At 34.9% G+C, this 21,843-nt stretch overlaps 1 protein-coding gene across 1 annotated transcript in view; it reads left to right on the plus strand.

Annotated features, from left to right (window-relative positions):
• The window catches only part of LOC124540819 (rho guanine nucleotide exchange factor 11), a 183,343-nt gene that overhangs the window by 53,965 nt on the left and 107,535 nt on the right, over window positions 1-21,843 (plus strand). The window contains exons 15-18 of the mRNA XM_047118540.1: window positions 914-1,022; window positions 1,902-2,133; window positions 2,206-2,265; window positions 2,683-2,751. Of these exons, the coding sequence (XP_046974496.1) occupies window positions 914-1,022; window positions 1,902-2,133; window positions 2,206-2,265; window positions 2,683-2,751 (470 nt within the window). The remainder of the gene's footprint in view (window positions 1-913; window positions 1,023-1,901; window positions 2,134-2,205; window positions 2,266-2,682; window positions 2,752-21,843) is intronic.

The raw sequence follows: 21,843 nt of genomic DNA on the forward strand, positions 1-21,843 counted from the left end.
ATTCTAATTATTGCTTAGATCTCTTTGATAGGAACACATAAATACGTTATTTTCATACACCTTTATCGATTGTCACAGCTTGCGACAGCTGTGTGCGGACTGTTTCGATCCGCTCAATTGTTTCCGACTTAATCGACAAATAATATAATGACGTCAGTCCATTTGCACAAAATATTCATATTCATAAACTATATTTACCTAAATGTTCGTGTATCGATATCTATAGTACGACTATAATAAATAGTAATATAAATCGATAAATTTGTTATGATATGATATATGTATTTGTTGGGATACTCGTACACACATACAAAACAAACAAACATATATTAATAATATAAGTGTGAGTAACTCGTGTATGTTGTAGACAGACAGAGATACAGTTTTTCACGACTAAATTATTGAACCGAATTTGATTGCCTACTGTTTTAATGTTAATATTTAACGCGAGCGCAATCGCAAGCGATATGTAGTATGTATTCATATACATGTTTTAGTCTGTTAAATATAAATTTGCACAAATATGATTCCGTGTCGATCCGAATCGTTTGTAAATAAATGTAAAAGATGGCCCAGTGGTTAGAACGCGTGCATCTTAACCGATGATTGCGGGTTCAAACCCAGGCGAGCACCGCTGATTTATGTGCTTAATTTGTCTTTATAATTCACCTCGTGTTCAGTGGTGAAGGAAAACATCGTGAGGAAACCTGTATGTGACAAATTTCACAGAAATTCTGCCACATGTGCATTCCACCAACCCGCATTGGAACAGCGTGGTGGAATATGTTCCAAACCTTCTCCTCAAAGGGAGAGGAGGCCTTTAGCCCAGTCCAGGAATTTACAGGCTGTTGTTGTTGTTGTTGTTGTAAAGTTATTCAGTGAAGTGAATGTGTCGTGTGGTGTGCGTGCGCAGGCCGGCGTCAGTGGCGGCGGCGGTGGGGGGTTCCCGCGCGTCGTTCCTGCAGCGAGATAAACTCTACAAGCAGCGCCTCAAGCAGCTAACCAAGCAGCATCCGCAACCCGTGAGTCGTGTTTCAGTAGTGCAAACTCGTTATAACGAAATTCAAGATACTGAGCATTTTTTGTCGTTATAGAGTTTTTGCTATATAAATAAATAAATATGAGGCAACATCACATACATTACTCTGATCCCAATGTAAGTAGCTGAAGCACTTGTGTTATGGAAATCAGAAGTAACGAAGGTACCACAACACCCAGACCCAAGACAACATAGAAAACTAATGATAATCTACATTGACTCGGCCGGGAATCGAACCCGGGACCTCAGAGTGGCGTACCCATGAAAACCGGTGTACACACTACTCGACCACGGAGGTCGTCAAAAATATGGAGTGAACAAAAAAAAAAAAAACAAGCAAGCAAATCGATCGATTTGAAATAGATAAAATCTCAACAAAAGCATAAATGTAAAATGCAAGCCAAGTACAATATTAAGATATAAGCCTTGTTTGTTGACTCCGACGACAAAATAAGCGAGATCTAAATGTGTGCCAAGTACCAGTCCTGAATGTATTTATAACTACATAAAACATTTATTTCCATATCTTAGGATAATATATTCTAGCCTAAGGGCTGACTCGGCTAGTTCTATAATATATGTATATAGATAACGTTATAAAGAGTTTACACTGTATATATATGTCGGATCGACAACGACATCAGTACGATCGTCAGGCATCATAGGGGCGTATAACTAGGGTGATCGAGCAAAGAGGAAACCGCGAATACAGGAACACGACATATATATGATGTTTTCTTTCGTGTTAAGCTTGTTATTTGAAAAATGTTCTCTGCGATATTCATTTTTGCTATGACGATTCCAAATTGTATTGCAACCTGTCGAGTCCGTCTCGCAATGATATTGTTGGTGCGTGTCGCAGTTCGTGGTGCGCGGTCACCACCTGCAGCTGCAGGCGCTGACGTCGGTGGCGCACTGCCACCACTGCGACCTCGTGATCTGGGGGCTGGCGCCGCAGGCCTACGTGTGCGCCGACTGCAAGCTGCGCGTGCACCGCGCATGCGCGCGCGCCGTCGACGAGGGCTGCTGCCTCGACGGCGAGGGCCCGCACAAGCGCCTCTCGCGCTTCATGGAGCGCATGCACCCGCCGCCCGGTCAGTGACGCCGCACACACACACACACCCCCCCCCACACACACACACGCGCTAACCCCCTCGCCTGTGCAGGACTCGACGCGGCGGACAAGAAGGCGAGGAAGTCGTCGGGCACCGCCAACTTCCTCAACAGTGAGTAGCGTCTGACTCGATAATCTTCTATCTTTTTTTATAAGACATTGCAAGATCTAATACAATCGTTGATGTGATAGTTTTTTTTTATTTTTTATTTTTATTTTATGGAATAGGTTGACGGACGAGCATATGAGCCACCTGATGGTAAGTGATAATCATCACCCATAGACAACGACGCTGTAAGAAATATTAACTATTCCTTACATCGTCAATGCGCCACCAACCTTGGGAACTAAGATGTTACGTCCCTTGTGCGTGTAGTTACACTGCCTCACTCACCCTTGAAACCGGAACACAACAGTACTGCGTACTGTTATTTGGCGGTAGAAGTGGGTGGTACCTACCCAGACGGGCTTGCACAAAGCCCTACCACCGAGTGAAAAAATTGATCCCTAATTTGACGTTTGATTTCAGTGGAGAGGAGTTTTCGAAAAGCGGAGGACGACTCGTGGGACCAAACGTTGACGCCGGCCGCAGCCCAAGGTGAGTCCTCCTCAATGTTTCCTCTAGAGCTAAAATGTCCCATTAAATGCAAAACGAACACTGCCGAAAATAAGTTTTGCCAAACATCGGCAATAATGCCAGGACCATGTTTGCATTATCAACTAAGTTGACCGATCTACGATAAACGCGCCAAGATATAAAATACACTATAAAAACTACGTATACAATCGCGTGTATGTGTGTATGTGTTCGTTTAAACTATCCTTAGTTACCTACTCTTTGACATTTTTTTATGTCTAAAGATATCTGCGGAGCCATTTGTTACAAATCAAATTCTTAATATAAAAAAATGTTGATATCGTAAAATATATCCGCCATAATTAAATATTACTATAAGTTTATTCGTAATGATGAAATTAATAATTTAGTTGACAAGCGTTTTTTTTTAAACTATGAATGCTGTTCAACGCTATACACTAGATGTCTGTAAAAGTCGTTGTTTTTGTTGGTTAATTATTTATTATGAAAATTATCGTAACCGACATTTACAAGATTATTTATGTACTCGTTAGGCGTCCATAAGGTTTAAAATATAAAAAAATGGTACCACATATATCGTAGTCTATAATAAAATGAACAACACTTTCGAACGTTGTCAAAGCATTACAATCTTTTTCGACGTGATCGGTTAAAACCTACAGCTTGCTCGTATCGTTCGTGTATCGTAATAGAATAATGGAACGATCCAATCTGGATAAATAATAGCGAAGCGAGCGCAGTCGCTCGATGGAGTCACCCCGCTCCCATTAATTGCGGGTCAACCCTTGCGTGGGCACCGGGGGATAGATATGCCCACTGTATTTATATGTAGTTTGATTTGATTTTATTGTTATTAGCATAAATGCTGAGCCGAGATGGCCCAGTGGTTAGAACGCGTGCATTAATCGATGATTGCGAGTTCAAACCCAGGCAAGCACGACTATATATATTTGCCTAATTTGTGTATATAATTCATCTCATGCTCGGCGGTGAAGTAAAATATCGTGAGAGTGCATGTGTCTAATTTAATCGAAATTCTGACACATGTGCATTCCACCAACCCGCATTGGAACAGCGTGGTGGAATATGTTCCAAACCTTCTCCTTAATGGACGAGGAGGCCTTATCTCAGCAGTGGGAAATTTTCAGGCTGTTACTTTACTATTAGCATAAATAAACTGCACTATTTAGAGTGTCGCTTAAATTACAAAACGTCTAGAAATATTACAAATGAGCTTGTTTATACGATTGTTTGTTTGCACGTCTTAACGCCGCAGCTGATCTTTAGGATATTAGATAATGATTAAATGAAAAGGAAATACGTATAACACATAACTAACCGCCCGCGGGTTTACTCTTACATGTAAGCAAAGATGTAGGCTGTTGTGTGTGTGTTAAAGATTTGTGTTAAGTCTGTGGTTACTATTTGAAAAAAATGCGTTTTTTTTGTTATAAGTATCACGCAAGCAATAATTTTTTTTGTTATAAGTAGCAATACTATTAATACTAAAGGAACTTGTATTGATAAGAAATTTCTAGATAATTGATCTTGTTATTTTTTAATTAAATCATTTAAAAGATTGTATGTTAGAAATAGTCAAGAATAAGATTGAAGAATCATTAGGAAAAGATTTTTCATCGATTTTTCAATCGTAATCGGTCGTTTCTCAATTGAATTGTTATAAAAGTATTATAGGTTCGCGTATCGCTTTTTTATCGACGCACCGCCTTTCTTGGTTCTCTTTGAGTAGGGTTTCGTTCAGGATGATTCCGATTTCAATTTCAGTCGAAGTCAAATTTATTTATTCAATGTAGAAGCGTTGCACGTGCTTATTGGTAGTCAAATATCTACTACTAGTTGGGAAATAACCTTCATTAAGCGTTTATTTGAAGCATAAATTCAGACAAGAATATTATATTACATAATTAGTGGTGTGCTGTCCGTCTGTCACTTATAAACAGAAGCCTAAACGCCATATAAATGACACACACTGAAGCATGACAAATCTCCATACAATTTTTCATCCCCAAATTGGGTGATGAATTTTCAAAAACCTTCAATTTTTTTAAGTCATTAAGCTAAGTATCTATTTCTATATTTATCACATTAATTTGTATTATCATACAAACACTCTTCACTCGTTTAACCCCCCTAGAATAAGCGTTTCATCCTGATAGTCCCATAATTTATTAAGTTGACGGTGAAGTTATGTATGACGTCATATCACTCAAAGCTATTACATCCTTTAATATCGTTTTAAGAGAGAAAGAGAGAGATAGAGTATTGAATACAAACTCATATAGTTAAAAAAATAAAAAAGGCAAACCCCATACACACAGATCCATTTTGAAAAGTAATAAGAATCGTCGATGTGCAGTGACTTGGAAGGAAAACCTTGCACTCGCATGTGTAAGGCTTTTGTTGTGTATTTCTAAGGAATTACATTATCTAGATGTGGCTCAGTGAGCGAGTGGATCGTACGGCTGAGTGATGAACGTAACGTCACCACTGTAATACAAAAAACGTCAGCGTAACGTTATAGTTTCTCAAAGTTTCGTTCAGTTTGGTTCATGTTGTTTTCTAAAACGAAATATATTAATTTAACGAAGAAATTTAAGTGTGGAAAAGGTAGTTATTATTTTAATATTTAATTACTACTGAACATGGTCTTAGTATGTGTCGTACAATACGATAATGCGTTATTTATTCTGTAGTTTATAAATGTTTTGTAAATGAGTAATTTGTGTTTGTGTGCTGTCTAGTGTTAATTATAAAATTTATTAATATATCTTTTTTATTTAAGCATTTAGTGTTTTTGTAATTGTTAATGTGTTCTTGCAATTATCTGACGTAATACTTAATTTATTTAGTCGTTTATATACTGTAATGTGTTCGTTTTGTATTCATAATTTCTTTTTTAAGATCATTTTATAGACATGTTGCAAACTGTGTTAATTACACATTAACAGTCATGTTAATTCATAAACTATTGTCATGTAAATATTTCATTATTTTTAATTACACGAGAGGTTCAGATTTTGGTTAAGGCCTACTGATTTTAAGGAGGGGGTTGATCGCAGACTTGAATATATAAATAATTTTTCAAATACGTATTTGCAATTGTAATAATAACAAAGATCTCTGTTAATACGTACTTAAAGATAAATTAAACAGCTTTTTTAATTTGTATTTATATGTGAATTTGTATGTATCAATAGTGATTAGACACGTTTTGAACGAGTATTCTATTTAAATCTATTGCTTGCGAAACTTGTAGGTGTGTTTGCTTATATTTTAATTGAAAACCGACTTTAAAAAGGAGGAGGTTATCAATTCGTCTGAATTTTTTTAAAAAAAACATGTTAATTTAAAATGTCGTCGCGTTGATATACTCAAATTCACTACTGGAGAGAGGCAGGAGACCTGGCTATATATAAATTTGTTCAATGTGATTTTAAACAATGAATATAAAGTTCGTTGAGTTAATAATTATCATGTTTCTTAAAAGATACATATTAGAAATATTAATGCTAAACAAAAATATAATCTATTTTCTATTCTCTTCGCAATCGCATGCAATTATTCAGCTGCCAAATAAAAGTGTCCCGTCGGTTTGTATCATTTGTAAAGATCAACCGTCACGCTCCGACTGTGACTCATTCGTGAAATATCTACGCGCGAAAACTCCAGCATTAAAATGTTTACATAACAAAGTTATTTTTGTTGGCAACGACTTTTCATTTGTCCCGCGGACTAATGACACATATTATGATATGAGTGACTGTCGGGCTTGTCGTCCACTGCGATAACGCTGCGTAATAAAGTAGTTATAGACGTAAGTGCCATATACAAGCATTACACTTATGTCTTTTTCTAAATGATAATGCAATTTAGTTCATATTAGATTATAACAAATATTGTTCGTATATATCAATTTATAATACTCATTATTGTACTGCATATTATTCTTGTACAAATTATCTGCAGTCTTCTAAATATCAATGATTTTTTTGTTAGTTTGTTGTTTCGTATTTCGTTCAGGGTTCTGTATAAAGTACGATTGATGGGTCATGTCGCATGAGATGTTTGGCTCTATTGTCACAACTAGTTATAATATAATTAGATACTGTTTTTGTAATGTTCAATACTAAATTATTTGTGTTATTTATACAATTTGAAGCTTAATTATTAAAATTTTAATCCCAACCTAAGTCAACTCAACCCTAAGTTGAAAAGATCCTTTTGTTTTCATTTGCATAATTTGTGGAGATAGATAAATAAGATAGATTTATTGAAAGTTACAAGCTATATAAGTATAAGTAGCGCTATGTGTACAATGGATGTCTAGCATTATAATATTGAGTGACATTAACTTGGGCCACATCCAGTGCTCTATATCGGCGCTTCCTTGGATCACCTACCCTTGACCCTCGATGTAGAGTGTATTCATTAATTTTGAACTTTGTCGATCACTGAATAATGCAGGAAGTAAATAGTTCCAATTAAAAGACTAAAAAAATCATCTTCATATTAACTTACATTACTTATGAAAATAGACTTCCTAAAATCTTTAAATAATTCGTGTAAAATTAAAACATACAATTAATTTTATAATAGAAAATATTATATTTTTCATATACACTATATTTTTCAATAACTCGCAATCTAATTATATCTCGTGACAGTTCTATTAAAAAAAAATGTGTCTATGCATTTGTGCCAGTCTTAAATAGTATGCGAAATAAAATAACATTAATTAAAGTTTAAAAAAATATTAACAACTAATTACAATAATGATTTTATAAGTAGATAATAATGTAAAATAAATTGCTTCGATTATAATTATCTAATATCTAATAGTGTGGTATAATTCATTTTATGACATAACATTCCTATGGCATAACACTATTTTTGAGGCTTGGGTTATCGCTAACACCATGTAAATATTATGTTATTATTATTTAGTCTTAATGTAAATGTTAATACATAAATACTTCGATATAATTAGTATATATATTATAGTTGAATGTTTTGATCTAGTACGAATCTTGTAAGGCATATAAGGCATTTGTACGATATCCCTGTTTATGACAACTCAGGTTATTTTGTTAAGTAATTCTCCAACTTTTGAGGGCTTGTAAAGTATTTGCTGCATCTGCACATACTATTGCATCGGATAGAGATCATATCGTAGTTCTAGTTGTTGCCCGTGGCTGTGCTCGCGTTTTTGTATTGGTCATAAGGTAGGCATAAAAAAATTCCTGTCCCGCCTTTGACTTTAAACTTGTTTCATACCAAATCTCTTCAAAATTTGTTCAGTCGCAACAGACAGACAGTTCCTTTCTCATTTATAATATTAGTCTAGATAAATCCTAGTTCTCCCTTAAGCCACGATGGCTGATATCGTTTAAGAAGACATCTTACATTGATTACTACTCATATACAAGAGGAATTTGTCGTAGAATTTTATAAAAAAGAAAAATAAGTCATTTGTTTTCAGAACTACCGTTTACTTCCTAAGAATTCTTATTCTATAGATATTTTAAAGATGTTTTATATTTTATGAAAATCTCGTATAATAGTCGACGGAACCACCGACGGGGTGTAAAATACATACATACGTCGAGAGTATAAATAGATTTTTAATTGTTCCCTCCGAGTGGCCGTGACGCGTTTTCATATGTTGGATCGTTTATAGTTACGAATAGGAATGTCGGTCTGCGCGGTTTTAGGAACAAAGACGTTCTATTATATACATTAAATATATATAAAATTCGGGGAATTTGTTGGTATTAATGTACATAACCCGATATAGTCCGGTGGTAAGTTTGCGTGGATTGCGACCGAAGATTCCGCTTTCAGACCCCGGGGAAGTTAAAATGATTTTTCATTTTTTTTTCTGAAGGAATCCTTCGTATTGGTTAAAAATATTCAACATTTTTCCTTCTTCGCACGAGTATAATTTATTAATTAAAAATATATTGTGTAAAGATAATTTATACCCTGAAGGGATTAATAATATTTTATTTTGAGAATTGAATTATTAAGTTCCAGAGATTTCTCTCCCCTTTATAATATAAGTTTAGATATGGGGTAGGGATGCGAATAATTGTTTGAATTTGTAAATGAATTTAAAGTTATACTGTGGTATCGTTAGCGGTGGAGTGATAGTGAATATATATCTGAAACAAAAACAGCCCGTCCTATTGCAACTACTAGGGCGGTTGGTTCATATTTCATACTGCTAGCATTATTGTCACTATTCCACGCGGTCATTTTTTGTAATGCATCTCTTTTTGCACATAATCCTATATAGGTGTATGATTTATTTTTTTCTTTCGGCTTCAATCGCGTGAAATCTACTGAGCTTATCGGTTTGGATTTGACATCAATTGGTCAAAGTCCATTAAGCTTTTTGGCGTATAATATAGGTAGGCAGACTATCAAACTAGACATATGACTGTAAGTGGTCACTTTCGATATTGGGGTTCGAATAAATATTAACCATACGTAACATCGCCAATGCGTCGTCTACTGTATAAGCTATGATGATATGTACCTTTTGCCTTTAGTTACATTGACTCACCCTTCAAACGGGTACACTGTAAGACTAATTAATGACTGACTACCACACCTACAGATGGGTTTGCACAAAGCCCTACCACCAAGTTAGCTAGGCCTTAATGTCCATAATTGTTTTAATTTATTTCTAGCTTATTGACTAAATGAAGTTAATCATTCCGCACAGTATTATATAGAAAGCGTTCGTTAACTTATTAACTAAAATTTATATGTATAATATATATATGTATTAATTGTAGTTAAGTATTATTGAAAGTATGTAGTAGTAAGTTATTTTATTCATATGAATATAAAGTAACCCTGAAAAATGACTGCTTAAATACTATAAAGTTGTTATTTGTTCAGCATGAAAATAAACGAATATTAACGCTAGGTTAAAAACTATATTCCAAAGACGAAGCATTCGTGTAACATATAACAGTAGTACATACACAATAATACATTTTAAACAACAAATGAACCGAGTATGTATTATGCGTGAAGTTCACTTTCAGTCGGTTTCAGAGCTTTCGCTGTAAGCTCGCGAGTGTTTCGCTACCGTCCGCGCGGGTAGGACGTGTCGGCACGTACAAAAATATGTACGTACGTACGTTTCGTACAATTTGACGTCTATTGTTTCTAATGTGTTTTGGGATCTTTTGCACTTGTGACGTTTAATTTGGATGTCCGTTGAGTTTGGTTGACTCGTCAAGTGGATTTGTTCTTTATTATATATTGGGTAATATATAATGTTTATATAAAAAAGTTGAATTATTTATTATATATGAAGTTATGTTATGTATTGACAGGCCTCGAGTAATTATTTTCATAGTTTACTTTTTTATATGTATAGTAAAAGTCCTAAAACAAAGAGACTAGGTTTGTAATTAATGATAATTATTTATATAGTGCTTGTTTTATGGAAAGTCGATAGTATTTATTAATCATCATCGCTAAATGTCTCATATCTAAAGACTACAAATATTTTTGTTTTTATTTTAATGTATAGTTATAAGTCTGATTTCTTTCAAACGATCTCTAACTTACTTGTCTCGTTGCTTTAGTGGTTATAAAGTTGTCTGAACGTTCTGGGTTCAAACCCCGTCTTTGGTAAATAATTCTTTACTGGATTTTTAGTCAATAGATTGAATTGGATTTTAAACGATGGCAATGAGTAAAGTCTTGGGTCTCTCGGAAAGTACGTAAAACCGTTAGTCCTGCGTCTGATTACTTCGTTCTTGACTGATTACTTTCCCATCAGATTATGAGCTTGACGAACAATGATTAAATTACCGACTATCGCTATCTCTTTCTCAAGTGTGGGGTGAAAAAAGGCTAGCAAGTGTTCTAGTTCAAAGATTGTGTTTAAAAGATTCGACGTAAATTTCACTTAAAAATATCATTATATTATGCGCTGACTGATACTTTAATCAAGAGATAATTTAATTGAATTTATCTATAAGTTTTTAAAAGTTTTTACTATTTAATTAATGTCATTACAATATTTCTTTAACTTTTTGAGTGTCAGAAGAAAACTTTATGGTATTTTCAATTTAATTTCTTAATAAATTATATGAAGTACATTGACCTTATCGTTTTTCTTGCAATTACGAAACATAACAATATCGAGATGACGTCTGAGCATATGATTTTCGTAACGTCAGCTAATATTAAGAATGAGTGTCGTCGAGTCAAAGGCGATAGGACTGTTATGAAGGCAATTGGGCTGCTGGACGCAATTGAGACGCAAATGACGTCCGACGTAGCGCCACGACGTGACTTGTTCGTTTTTGCGGACAACGCAATTTATAAATGTAAAAACGCGCGCAAATCAGTACAAGTGTTTGCAGAGAAACCTTATCGCGTCAGGCGTAGATACATACACCTTACTTTTATCGAGTCAGAAATTGTTACATATGCCTTATGTTGCAAGAAGTTTCATTTCGAAAATTGTATTGTTTATTATCGTTCAAAATTAGATCATAAACATAACAAATCTCCTAAAATTATAAAACTCTATGTTGGTAACACGGGCTCGACAAAATCTAATTTAAAAAAAAGCTGTCTAAGGAAAACTACTACTACTACTAATATTATTTTTTATTATATAGTGGTTAGAAGGCGTGCATCTTGCCCGATGATTGCGGGTTCAAAGCCAGGCAAGCACCGCTGATTCGTGTGCTTAATTTGTTTTTATAATTCATCTCGTGCTCAGCGGTGAAGGAAAACATCGTGAGGAAACCTGCAATGCACACATGTGACAAAATTTTATAGAAATTCTGCCACATGTGTATTCCACCAACCCGCATTGGTACAGCGTGGTGGAATATGTTCCAAACCTTCTCCTCAAAGGGAGAGGAGGCCTTTAGCCCAGCAGTGGGAATTTACAGGCTGTTGTTGTTGTTGTATACATAGGTGTTAGAAATTATTTACAGCTCTTTGTTAAGTATAAGTAACATCCAATTTCCCACTGTTTACTTTTAATGAGAATTTTGAGTTTAATCACGATTCACGCTGGTCAACGTTGCTTTTTTCATGTAATATTTTATTTGACGGACCTTGAAAATTTTGTTTACACCGACTTTTGATGATCACTTACGCTATTAACGTCCCTGATAATTCCAGTAACTTAAAGCATATTAAAAAAAGAACCAATTTCCCTAATATAATTCATAATCATCTATATTCATAATCAATTAAATAGTTAAAAGTCTTAGACCCGGTATCACCGTTATACAGCATGTTTAATTATAAACTTGATATTATGAGAATTTACAAACTTTGAAGCTAAAATACTTTCAGATATTAAATATGAAATGGAAAACGCGGCTAGCAAACTTTCTTCACCAAAAAAGCGGAAAGCCTTGAACTTAAACTTTTAGCGGTTGAAATATATTATTTATGATATTTCGTAAATAAATTAAATAATATTTTGTTCTTTATATATCGTTATATATATATATATATATTATATTATATGCGATTTCTATGAGTTATACAGTATCGCTTGATTGGTTATGTGACTGGAAAACCGTTTTGTTAAACGTCTTAATATTTACGGGATAACTTTGTGTGTGCAAATCCACCTGGGTAGATGTTCATTAATCAAGTATTTTATACTATTATTATAAATGCAAAAGTAACTCTGTTTGTTGCTCTGTCATGCCGAACTACTGAACCGGATTTTGATGAAATTGCTAATAAGTAGGCTTGAATCTCAATGAAGGAAATACGCTAATTTTTTAAGTCTGACAATCAACTAAATCTTAATTGTGAGCGAAGTTTCGGCCGACTACTGGTTCTACCTAAAATGGCAATGATTTGTGTAGAGTTGTGTTTTCATTGGCGAATCATTTTATTAACAGGCTAAACAACTACATATATACAGTTTTAATATCAATTAGATGACCTCTCGGAATACTGAATCAAAACAACCAGTGTTCATAGTTGTATGGTATTGATTCTGTGTTCCGTTCAGTAGTGATGTCTAACATAAATAAGTCATTTTTAGGGTTCCGTGCCCAAAGAGTAAAACGGACCCTTTACTAAGACTTCGCTGTTCGTGTGTCTGTCCGTCCATCACCACCTGTTTCTCATTAGCCGTGATAGTTAAATACTTAAAATTTTTATTCGTAATTAGTCTCATTTGGCCGGTTTTTATTTTGCATTTTTTATATGATATGGGAATTGTTATAATTAGAAAATATTTTAGAGAAGTCTAGAATTGAGTGAGTTTCTTGTTAAATATAAACATAATCTTCGCCATTAGGGCGGTATGGCTGGAGGCATTCTTTATTTTTAAAGCAAACCCCAAACAGTGGAGCAATTTATTACATTGATAGTGTAGGAGTGACGGGAGGTTCGGAGATTTCGGGCGCGGCCAAGGGCGCACCCTCCTCGGGGAGTCGCGTCCACGAGAAAAGCGATCCTATAGAATTATTTTTGTTTAGTCACGTTTTGATAAACGTGTAATCAGTATTAATAAAGATCGTTCAAGTATCAATACGTCATATTCATAGGCTAGCTGGGATAAAACGCGATCAATTCATTACACGTGTAAGAAATGAATGGTGCAATTAAATTCAACCTTGAAATATACTCTCATTACTGTGTGATCTGTGTATTAATGTGACAAGAGTCCAGCAGCCCTAAGATCTCAAGGGTTTTAGAATCCTATATAACTCACCTCTATGATTTGAGTTTCTAAGTGTTTGGTGCAATAAACGAATTTAATACATATTGGAAACAAGCTGTTCTACAATTTAAATAATTTTTCCTAACTTCTTATGTATTGATTTCCCGTGTTTCCCCTCATCCCCCTTCTGATGGAGATGTATATATTTTAAGTTGAAGCGTTCTTTCTGCCCACACGGTGAACTTGAAACTTGCTTATTTCCGCACGGCTCCTTCCGCGACGTTCGCGAAGTACCATTACGCGGCAGATATGTTTGGTCGATTCGTTTTCGCGAGCTCATGTTATAACAGAATAACAGTTTTAAATCACAGTTCTTTCTCGTCCTTATCGCTCTTTCTATTGACTTCTATTGTGTTCACTTTATGTGTTCTATACTAGTTGTGCCGCGCGGTTTCATTCGGTTTCTTAAAGCCTAGCAATGGTAATGAGAAATAAAAGTCTTTTATTCTACCTCGGGGGCTTAACGAAATAAACTAAAAATAGAGGTGTAATTTTTATTGACTAATTGTATGCCTACAATAATTTGAAACAAAGTACATATGTACATCAGCCGCGACGTGTAGTTTTGACAGTGATGGGGTTCAAATCTAATCAATCGTCACCGTATTTTCATGTGTTTATGTTTTGGTTATAATTCAATTTGTGCTTAGTAGAAGTCAATACCTTCTCCAAAAAGGGTGACAAACCCTTAGCCTAGCTTAGTGGTAAATTTACAGGCTGTTGCTTTACTTTTAATATGGAAATTGTACTATAAGCTATTTAAATTTCTATTAGATTTAACCGACTTTGATGTATTAGATACTAAGCGGTACACTTATTTTATGACGTACAACATCAAGCCTATATACCGTTTTTGAACAACTAACAAAAAATACTGCCGAAAATATTACAAGGATATATAAATTTGTAACAATTACATTATAGGGGTATACGTATATATAGTCAACAAATGCATCGTATAACCTTGTTCCGTCGTTCCCACTGACACAATTGCTTAGCATTTAGGAGAAATGTCAGTGAACAATAATATCGGCGGCGGCAGGATGCGATAGTGACATCCCAGTGATAATTGTACCGGCCATGTTTCCAGCTCGACTTAAAATATTATCGGAACCGTTTGCAATTTCGCACGTATCTGAACACATGTGCAGGAATATGCTGTTCAATAATGTCAAATTATACTTCATTTCAGGAGACTCTTATGCCCTTTTTATCTTGGTGGTAAGGCATTAGGTTGGGCATAAAATCTAATCTATTTTATATGCCAAGCCATTTCATTAAAAGTATTTTACTTACTCGTTGATTGATTATACAATTTAATTTTCTATAAAATCAATTTTAAAGCTGCTCGATATTACATTACTTGCTGATAAATTAAGTTATTTTTTCCGCTTAACGAAAGCAATTTATTTTCTTAGAAAATTCATTTTTCACAAACTAGCGTTTAAATGTCAATCTTGAATTACTGTGAGTATGTTAACGATTTATATATCCTATCTGAAAATCAGTACATATATACCTATATAAACTTTATCTTATCCCTTTGATCTATATGATAATTTTATACCGGTTACCTAAACACCCTGCCCGGGGGAAAATTGCTAGACTTCGGAGTCGGGACGAAATTTTGTATAAAAGGTTTATTGAAAAAAAATACTCACTATGCAAGTCTTTACGCAAATGTGTCAAATTTGAAAATTGTTAAACAAAAAAACAAGTGAATCATTATTAAGAAATTGTTTGACAAATTAAAGGTATTTTAGTTGCTGATGATTATAAAACAAATTTTTATGAACGTGAAAATTTGAGTCTTAATTTTGCTAATAGTTTTTGTCATTTATTTTTTTAATCAAAGAGGATCCCCGATAAATGTCCTGGTCTTAATATTGTGGTGTCGTAGCTCAAGGTCAGCTCTCGATTGTCCAAGCCCGTGTACCCTGTCGGTATCGCAGTAAGTGTGAGGTTCTGTTGTTAACAGCTTTGTGTTCTGAGTGGAAACCAGTCAGTTTGTGTGGAGCCTTTATGAATCTGTATTGATTTCGTTCGTTTTCATTCATCATCTAGATGCTAAAGGGTATTGTTTTGACTCTTTTGAAATCATATGTTGACAAGAGATAAGCTGCGTGTATGTTTATTTATATATCGCCTCTTCCGTACACATAACTTTATATAAAAGTTGTGATTCGCCTATGTTACTAATAAAACTTATTGTTATTTTTAAATTAGTCTGTTTAAAAATAAGTTAACGAAAAAAAAAAACAGTGATAAATATGGCATATTACCGAATAAATGATTATGTCAAAGGCGTAGATTAAGTATTTAGGCAGGACTTAAAAATAATAATAATTGTGCTTTACCGACTTAATCTGTAATTAAAATGATAGAAAACAGTGTGTGATTCTTCTGACTAGCCACTAGGATCTAATTTCCGAACCGGTGGTAGATTTACTAAAATTCAACACTAAAGATATGACGACAACAGTACGTTTATGAACTAACTTGAATAAATATAATACATAATAAATTTACTATAGTTGATCGTAATGATGACTAGCTAACTACTAAGGGCATTAGGATTCACACGCGCGTGTCAGCCGGCCAAAGTGATAGCATAATGTTTAATACGATCGGAAATACTTTCCGGACCAAAAGCCTTACGTGTTATCAGAGAAACTCCATGCTGCTGCTGTAAATAACATTACAGAATAACTATTGAAAGCTTATTTGAACCCAGTAACTCAAGATCAAGGAGGTCCATTAAGTATACATCTACTCCTCAATGTACATGTACAGATATATGTATATATTTAATGAGGATCTCGTTATCAGATTCGTAATAAGATGGATGATAAATCGTAGCAAACTCGAATAATATTTACTTTTTTAAAATATATTATTCTCTTATTATATATTTTTTCATAATTCCTTTATTTTGTTAATGGCTGACTACCCATGACCGATGCTAATCAAGTCGCCGCCGCTCCAACTACTTAATACAAGCGTACTCAAGACGACAGTGTCATTATTTTAAGTATCTGATAATGCGATAGATGGCATCTGCGACATATATCCCTTAATATTCTACCTATAGATAATTAGCGACCCGCCCCGTCTTCGCACGGGTGCAATACTGATACTAAATATACTACAGAATTTGTTTATTTACGATATCACATTGCAAACTTCTAAAATTATCAGTGCGTCTAGATATACAAAAACCCTTCTCTCGAATCACTCTGTCTATTAAAACAAAAGCCGCATCAAAATCCGTTAGGTAATTTTAAAGATTTAAGCATAGGTACATAGGGATATTGGTTAAGAGAAAGTGACTTTGTTTTATACTATGTAGTGATTTTTCAATTTTAGTAACGGTCTCTTCTCAAACAAAGATTCAACCATCAGCGAAATTGTAGTATAGGGAATCGGATTATGAGGTCGTAATAGAAATTAACTGCTCAATAAGGTTTAATTGCCGGCCGTCGGGTCAAGGTCGCGGCTTAATTACCGATGCTCTCGCGATAATCATTACGCAGCCCTATTGGATTGCTTAAGTTTATGGCTTGGTCCCAGTGTGAATAACACATTAAGATCACAATTAGTGAAAAGCGGTAGTCGTGGAAATATTTTTTATTATTCGAGATTTCGAGATTTCATGATTTCATCTCATTGGACAACATCACATACATTACTCTGATTCCAATGTACGTAGCTAAAGCACTTGTGTTATGGAAAATGAGAAGTAACGACGGTACCATACACACGCAAGACGACATAGAAAACTAATGATAATCTACATCGACTCGGCCGGGAATCGAACCCTGGGACCTCGGAGTAGCGTACCCATGAAATCTGGTGTACATACTACTTGATCACGGAAGTCGTCAAAAAATTCAAATCAAACTCGAAACTTATATCAGAATACGATTCTCAAATGTAAGAAAGTCATAAGCGACATTGACTGTTATAATTACTATTGGACCTTCCGCGAATTTTTGCTTTTATTCATAAGATATGTTAGGACTTTCGTACCTTTTTCCTTTCTCTAAAATTAATTATTTGTTAAATTGTAATAATTGAGTATTTTGCAATCAAGAGGAGCCCTCTTTAATTTTTTGCACGGCTACAACTGCTACGGCTGGAGCTTATCAAAGTGTGACCGTAACCGTTTCTTGCGCGTAGCTATTGGTCCAAAAGTTGGCTTACGTTTTTAATATAGTAAAGTAAAAAGTAAAGTAACAGTCTGTAAATTTCCCACAGCTGGGATAAGGCCTCCTCTTCCATTAAGGACAAGGTTTGGAACATATTCCACCACGCTGTTCCAATGCGGGTTAGCGGAATGCACATGTGGCAGAATTTTGATGAAATTAGATACATGCAGGTTTCCTCACGATGTTTTCCTTCACCACTGAGCACGAGATGAATTATAACACAAATTAAGCACATACGTGTTTCGAATTTGTAATCATAAGTTTGGTTTTCAAAATTTCAAACTGTCTGCCGTTTACACTTATTCATTTATATATTTTATCGCTATGAAAATATTTTTTTATCTCTATATTTTCGCGACTGTGTCTTTTCGTATTTTATTTGATTTGTCATGGTTTCGTTACATGGTTTCATTATATTTAAAATATGTATAAAACATAACATAAGAAATTAATACATTTATATTATTTTTAAAATACTGAAGTATAGTTATCTAAATGTTTAATTATATGATTAATAATATTCATTTCCACATTTGATATAATTACATTCATAATTATGTTGAGTAAAAACTTGCAAATATTTTCGACTAAACGCGTTTTCCTCCAATGCAGAAAATGTCCTGCTGCAATCCAATTTCTCTCTATAAAGTGTTTTTTTTTTTAAATTTACCTTCAAGATCGACCCCACCATGGGACCATTAATATTTACGGCGAAGGGGACAAGACGCCCCCGAGACTGTATAGCGGTCCCGACATTCCGCAGATTACTCCGCTAAAAACGAAGAAGATTCCGAATTCGTACCTCGGATGAGAATTGTTATCGAGGCTATTTGTATATTTATTATTTTGTCCCCTTATTATATTAGAATGTAAGACTAAATGCGTATTTCGTGACAATAGGTATGAAATATTCTTCTTGCGTTGCATTCATCATTGTCTGTAAGTAATATTAACCATTCCTTACATCACCGATACGCCACCAACGTTTGGAGATAAGTTGTGTCCCTGCCTGTGGTAACGCTGGCTCACTAAACCTTTAAACCGGAACAACAATACTAAATATTGTAGCTTGAGTGCAGTATACAAATAGTATTGATGGTTTTCAAGATGTACGGTGAGGTTATGCTTCTAGCATACACGTTCTGGCGCACAAAAACAACAACAGCCTGTAAATTCCCACTGCTGGGCTTAAGGCCTCCTTTCCCTTTGAGGAGAAGGTTCGGAACATATTCCACCACGCTGTTCCATTGCGGGTTGGTGAATGCACATGTGGCAGAATTTCGATCAAATTTGTCACATGCAGGTTTCCTCACCATATTTTCCCTCACCGCTGAGCACGAGATGAATTATAAAGACAAATTAAGCACATGAATCAGCGTTGCTTGCCTGGGTTTGAATCCGATATCATAGGTTAAGATGCACGCGTTCTAACCACTGGGCCATCTCGACTCCTTCTGGCGCACAGATTTTCCCAATTGACATGAAATTCACTAACCTAAGTTCATTATTAGCTAAAATACAAGTCATGAAATTCCAGGCGTGACGTTGTGATTACTAAACAATGAACGGCTAACAGAAACTAACAAGTGATTGCTGCCAAGATTTTCGTCCGGGACTACGTTGCATTCCCCGCGAGGAACACTTGTATGGAACTTGACAGCGTCATTATAATTTCTAAAATAACTGACGCGCGCGCATTCCCAAACGTTGTCGCGTCCCGCGCGTGCGCACATATTTCTATTTGCGAACTTCCGTGGTCGCTGGTGGAACTACACTGGTATGGTAATGTTTTATAGCTAGCTACGGTATCTTAGGTCTGCTCTATTTTAGGCAAAGCGTCTAAAGTCTGAGGAATGTAGTTACTGTTTTGTTTTCCCTTACAACATAATATTCGGATCGAATTTAGAGGTATTGTATAAAGTCAAAGTAAAGCGAAAACTTGTGTATACAAAAGGTCTTAGCACATAAGTGGGTTATGCAGAACTCACTGATGTGCTGTGCTAAGACCTTTTGTCCTTTAAGATGATTTTATTCCTCTTCATTGATCCAACTAGTATCATAAAATGTGGTTTGATGGTATTACCTTGACTATGATTTTGTCGCTGATGGTACTATTATAGGATTTGAATGAAGATCGACTACTGTAAGATGTGCTAGTGCGTTTGTCAGTACATAAGTATCTAATGAACTCGGAAACATTATAGAATTGCTAATTTTGACTTTTTTTTTAAATATTATGTTAGTAGTGTATACGGTTAGATTGAATTATAGGTAGAATATTTGCTCAGTGCTTTTGGTTACTTCAATAACCACTTACCCCGTGGCCACGGTAAATTTGCCGACGCGAATAATTTTACGTCTATATACCGACTCCACAATCTCTTCCAAATATTAATTCTTGTAACAAAAAACGATTACTTTCTAAGCAATATCGATAAAGAGATTTGCCATCGGAAGTCTTTACTAGTCGCGGCGCCAATGGAATATTACAATTCATGAACTATTTCGTAGCGTCTTCAATAATTGGTATATTTTATATTTGGACATAGTGCAAATAGCTCACATAAAATATTGTCTGAAATCCTTTTCTCGGGTTATAAAAACAGATTGGTTAAGTTTGAGTACAAATTATGTATCGGCACGACAAAAATGAAGATTTCGAGATAAATGATATATACATTTTTTTTTATTATTTAATTGAGAAGTCTCAGTGTTATTGTTGATCTTATAATAATATGGATATCAATTTAAGTTTGAATGTTAAAAAGAAATTGAAGGTACTGAAGCTTTTGTAGAGAAAATGGAATTGGTTTATTTGTGTTATTATGTAGGGATCTCTAAGATTCGCTGCGGTTGAATAGCGTATATTAAGAACATCAATGAGGCTGGTCGGTGGTCGGTACAGTTCGCTTAAACCATTTCAATGGAAATAAATATGGCCACGTGTCGTTGCAGATGTGACGTAGCGTCAGAAAAACATTTTTTCCATTTTTTTTCATGTTTCGCAATCAGCAAATTCATAAGCATTAGAATAATTAGTTTTAATAGCATTTTCATGTCATTTGATAAATAACTTTTATTTTCTATATAGATGTTATTAGAATACATAAAATTTGTACTATTCAGAATTTTAATGAAAATTAACCGTTTTATAGAAGAAATATTTGTTATTTGCGGCAGGAAGTAATCTATATTCGTTTCAAAAATCAATTTACTGGATACTGAACAGTATTAACAGTAAGTACTTGCCCTTAAAAATTTACTCTTGTCACGCCCTTAAAGTCCTTAGACGCATAAATACAAAATATAAAATTTTCGCTTACGATTTTTATGTTGACGGTACGTTGAGCGGATAATCGGCGCACGTCGGGCCGAGCCGGTAATAGAAGGCGGTTCCGGTCGGACATCGATCCACAAACAGTACTATTTCGGGTACAGCGGCCCTCGTGGCCAATTGTTTATGAGAAATGTTATGTGGAATTTAAATGATGCAACTTGCTTTACTCCTGCTCAAGCTTTTTATGACGTATTGATTCAAGTGATAACCTGGACGCAAGGAAAGGTGTACAAGTCTTGTATTTTGAATTTAGGTAGGCAGACTTACAAATAGGCCACCTGTTATTAAGAAGTTAAAACTGCCCGGAAGACTAATTCTTACATCGTCAATGTATCACCAACCTTGGAACCTAAGATTTGAAGTCACTTGTGTGTGTCTGTTGTGTATTGACACTCGCCCTTCGAATCGGAACCCAACAATTCTTGGGTTCTGGTTATTAGTTTGGTGGTTGGTTGAATAAATGAGTTGATACAAGTCATTTATTTATACAAGTATTTTAGCAGCAAGGATCGTCGTTTTAAAAAAATCTTTATTTATAAGCAATATTTAATTTGTACTGTGAGTAACATAAATTGTAACTCGGTGAAAAGCAATATATTAATTAATTAGATAGGACACTGCCAAAGGGCATCAAACCCAAACTAAATCTCTAACCACCGATGGACTTATGCCAAGTGAGTCAGTCAGGATTCCCTTCTGACTCATTAATGACCGTTAGTGACAATTATCACCTCTATATATTGCCATTAAGGGCTATTTTACTATAAGCAAATACTATTGCCAATGTCATC

Source organism: Vanessa cardui, chromosome 26, assembly GCF_905220365.1.
Source record: "Vanessa cardui chromosome 26, ilVanCard2.1, whole genome shotgun sequence".
Lineage (NCBI taxonomy): Eukaryota > Metazoa > Arthropoda > Insecta > Lepidoptera > Nymphalidae > Vanessa > Vanessa cardui.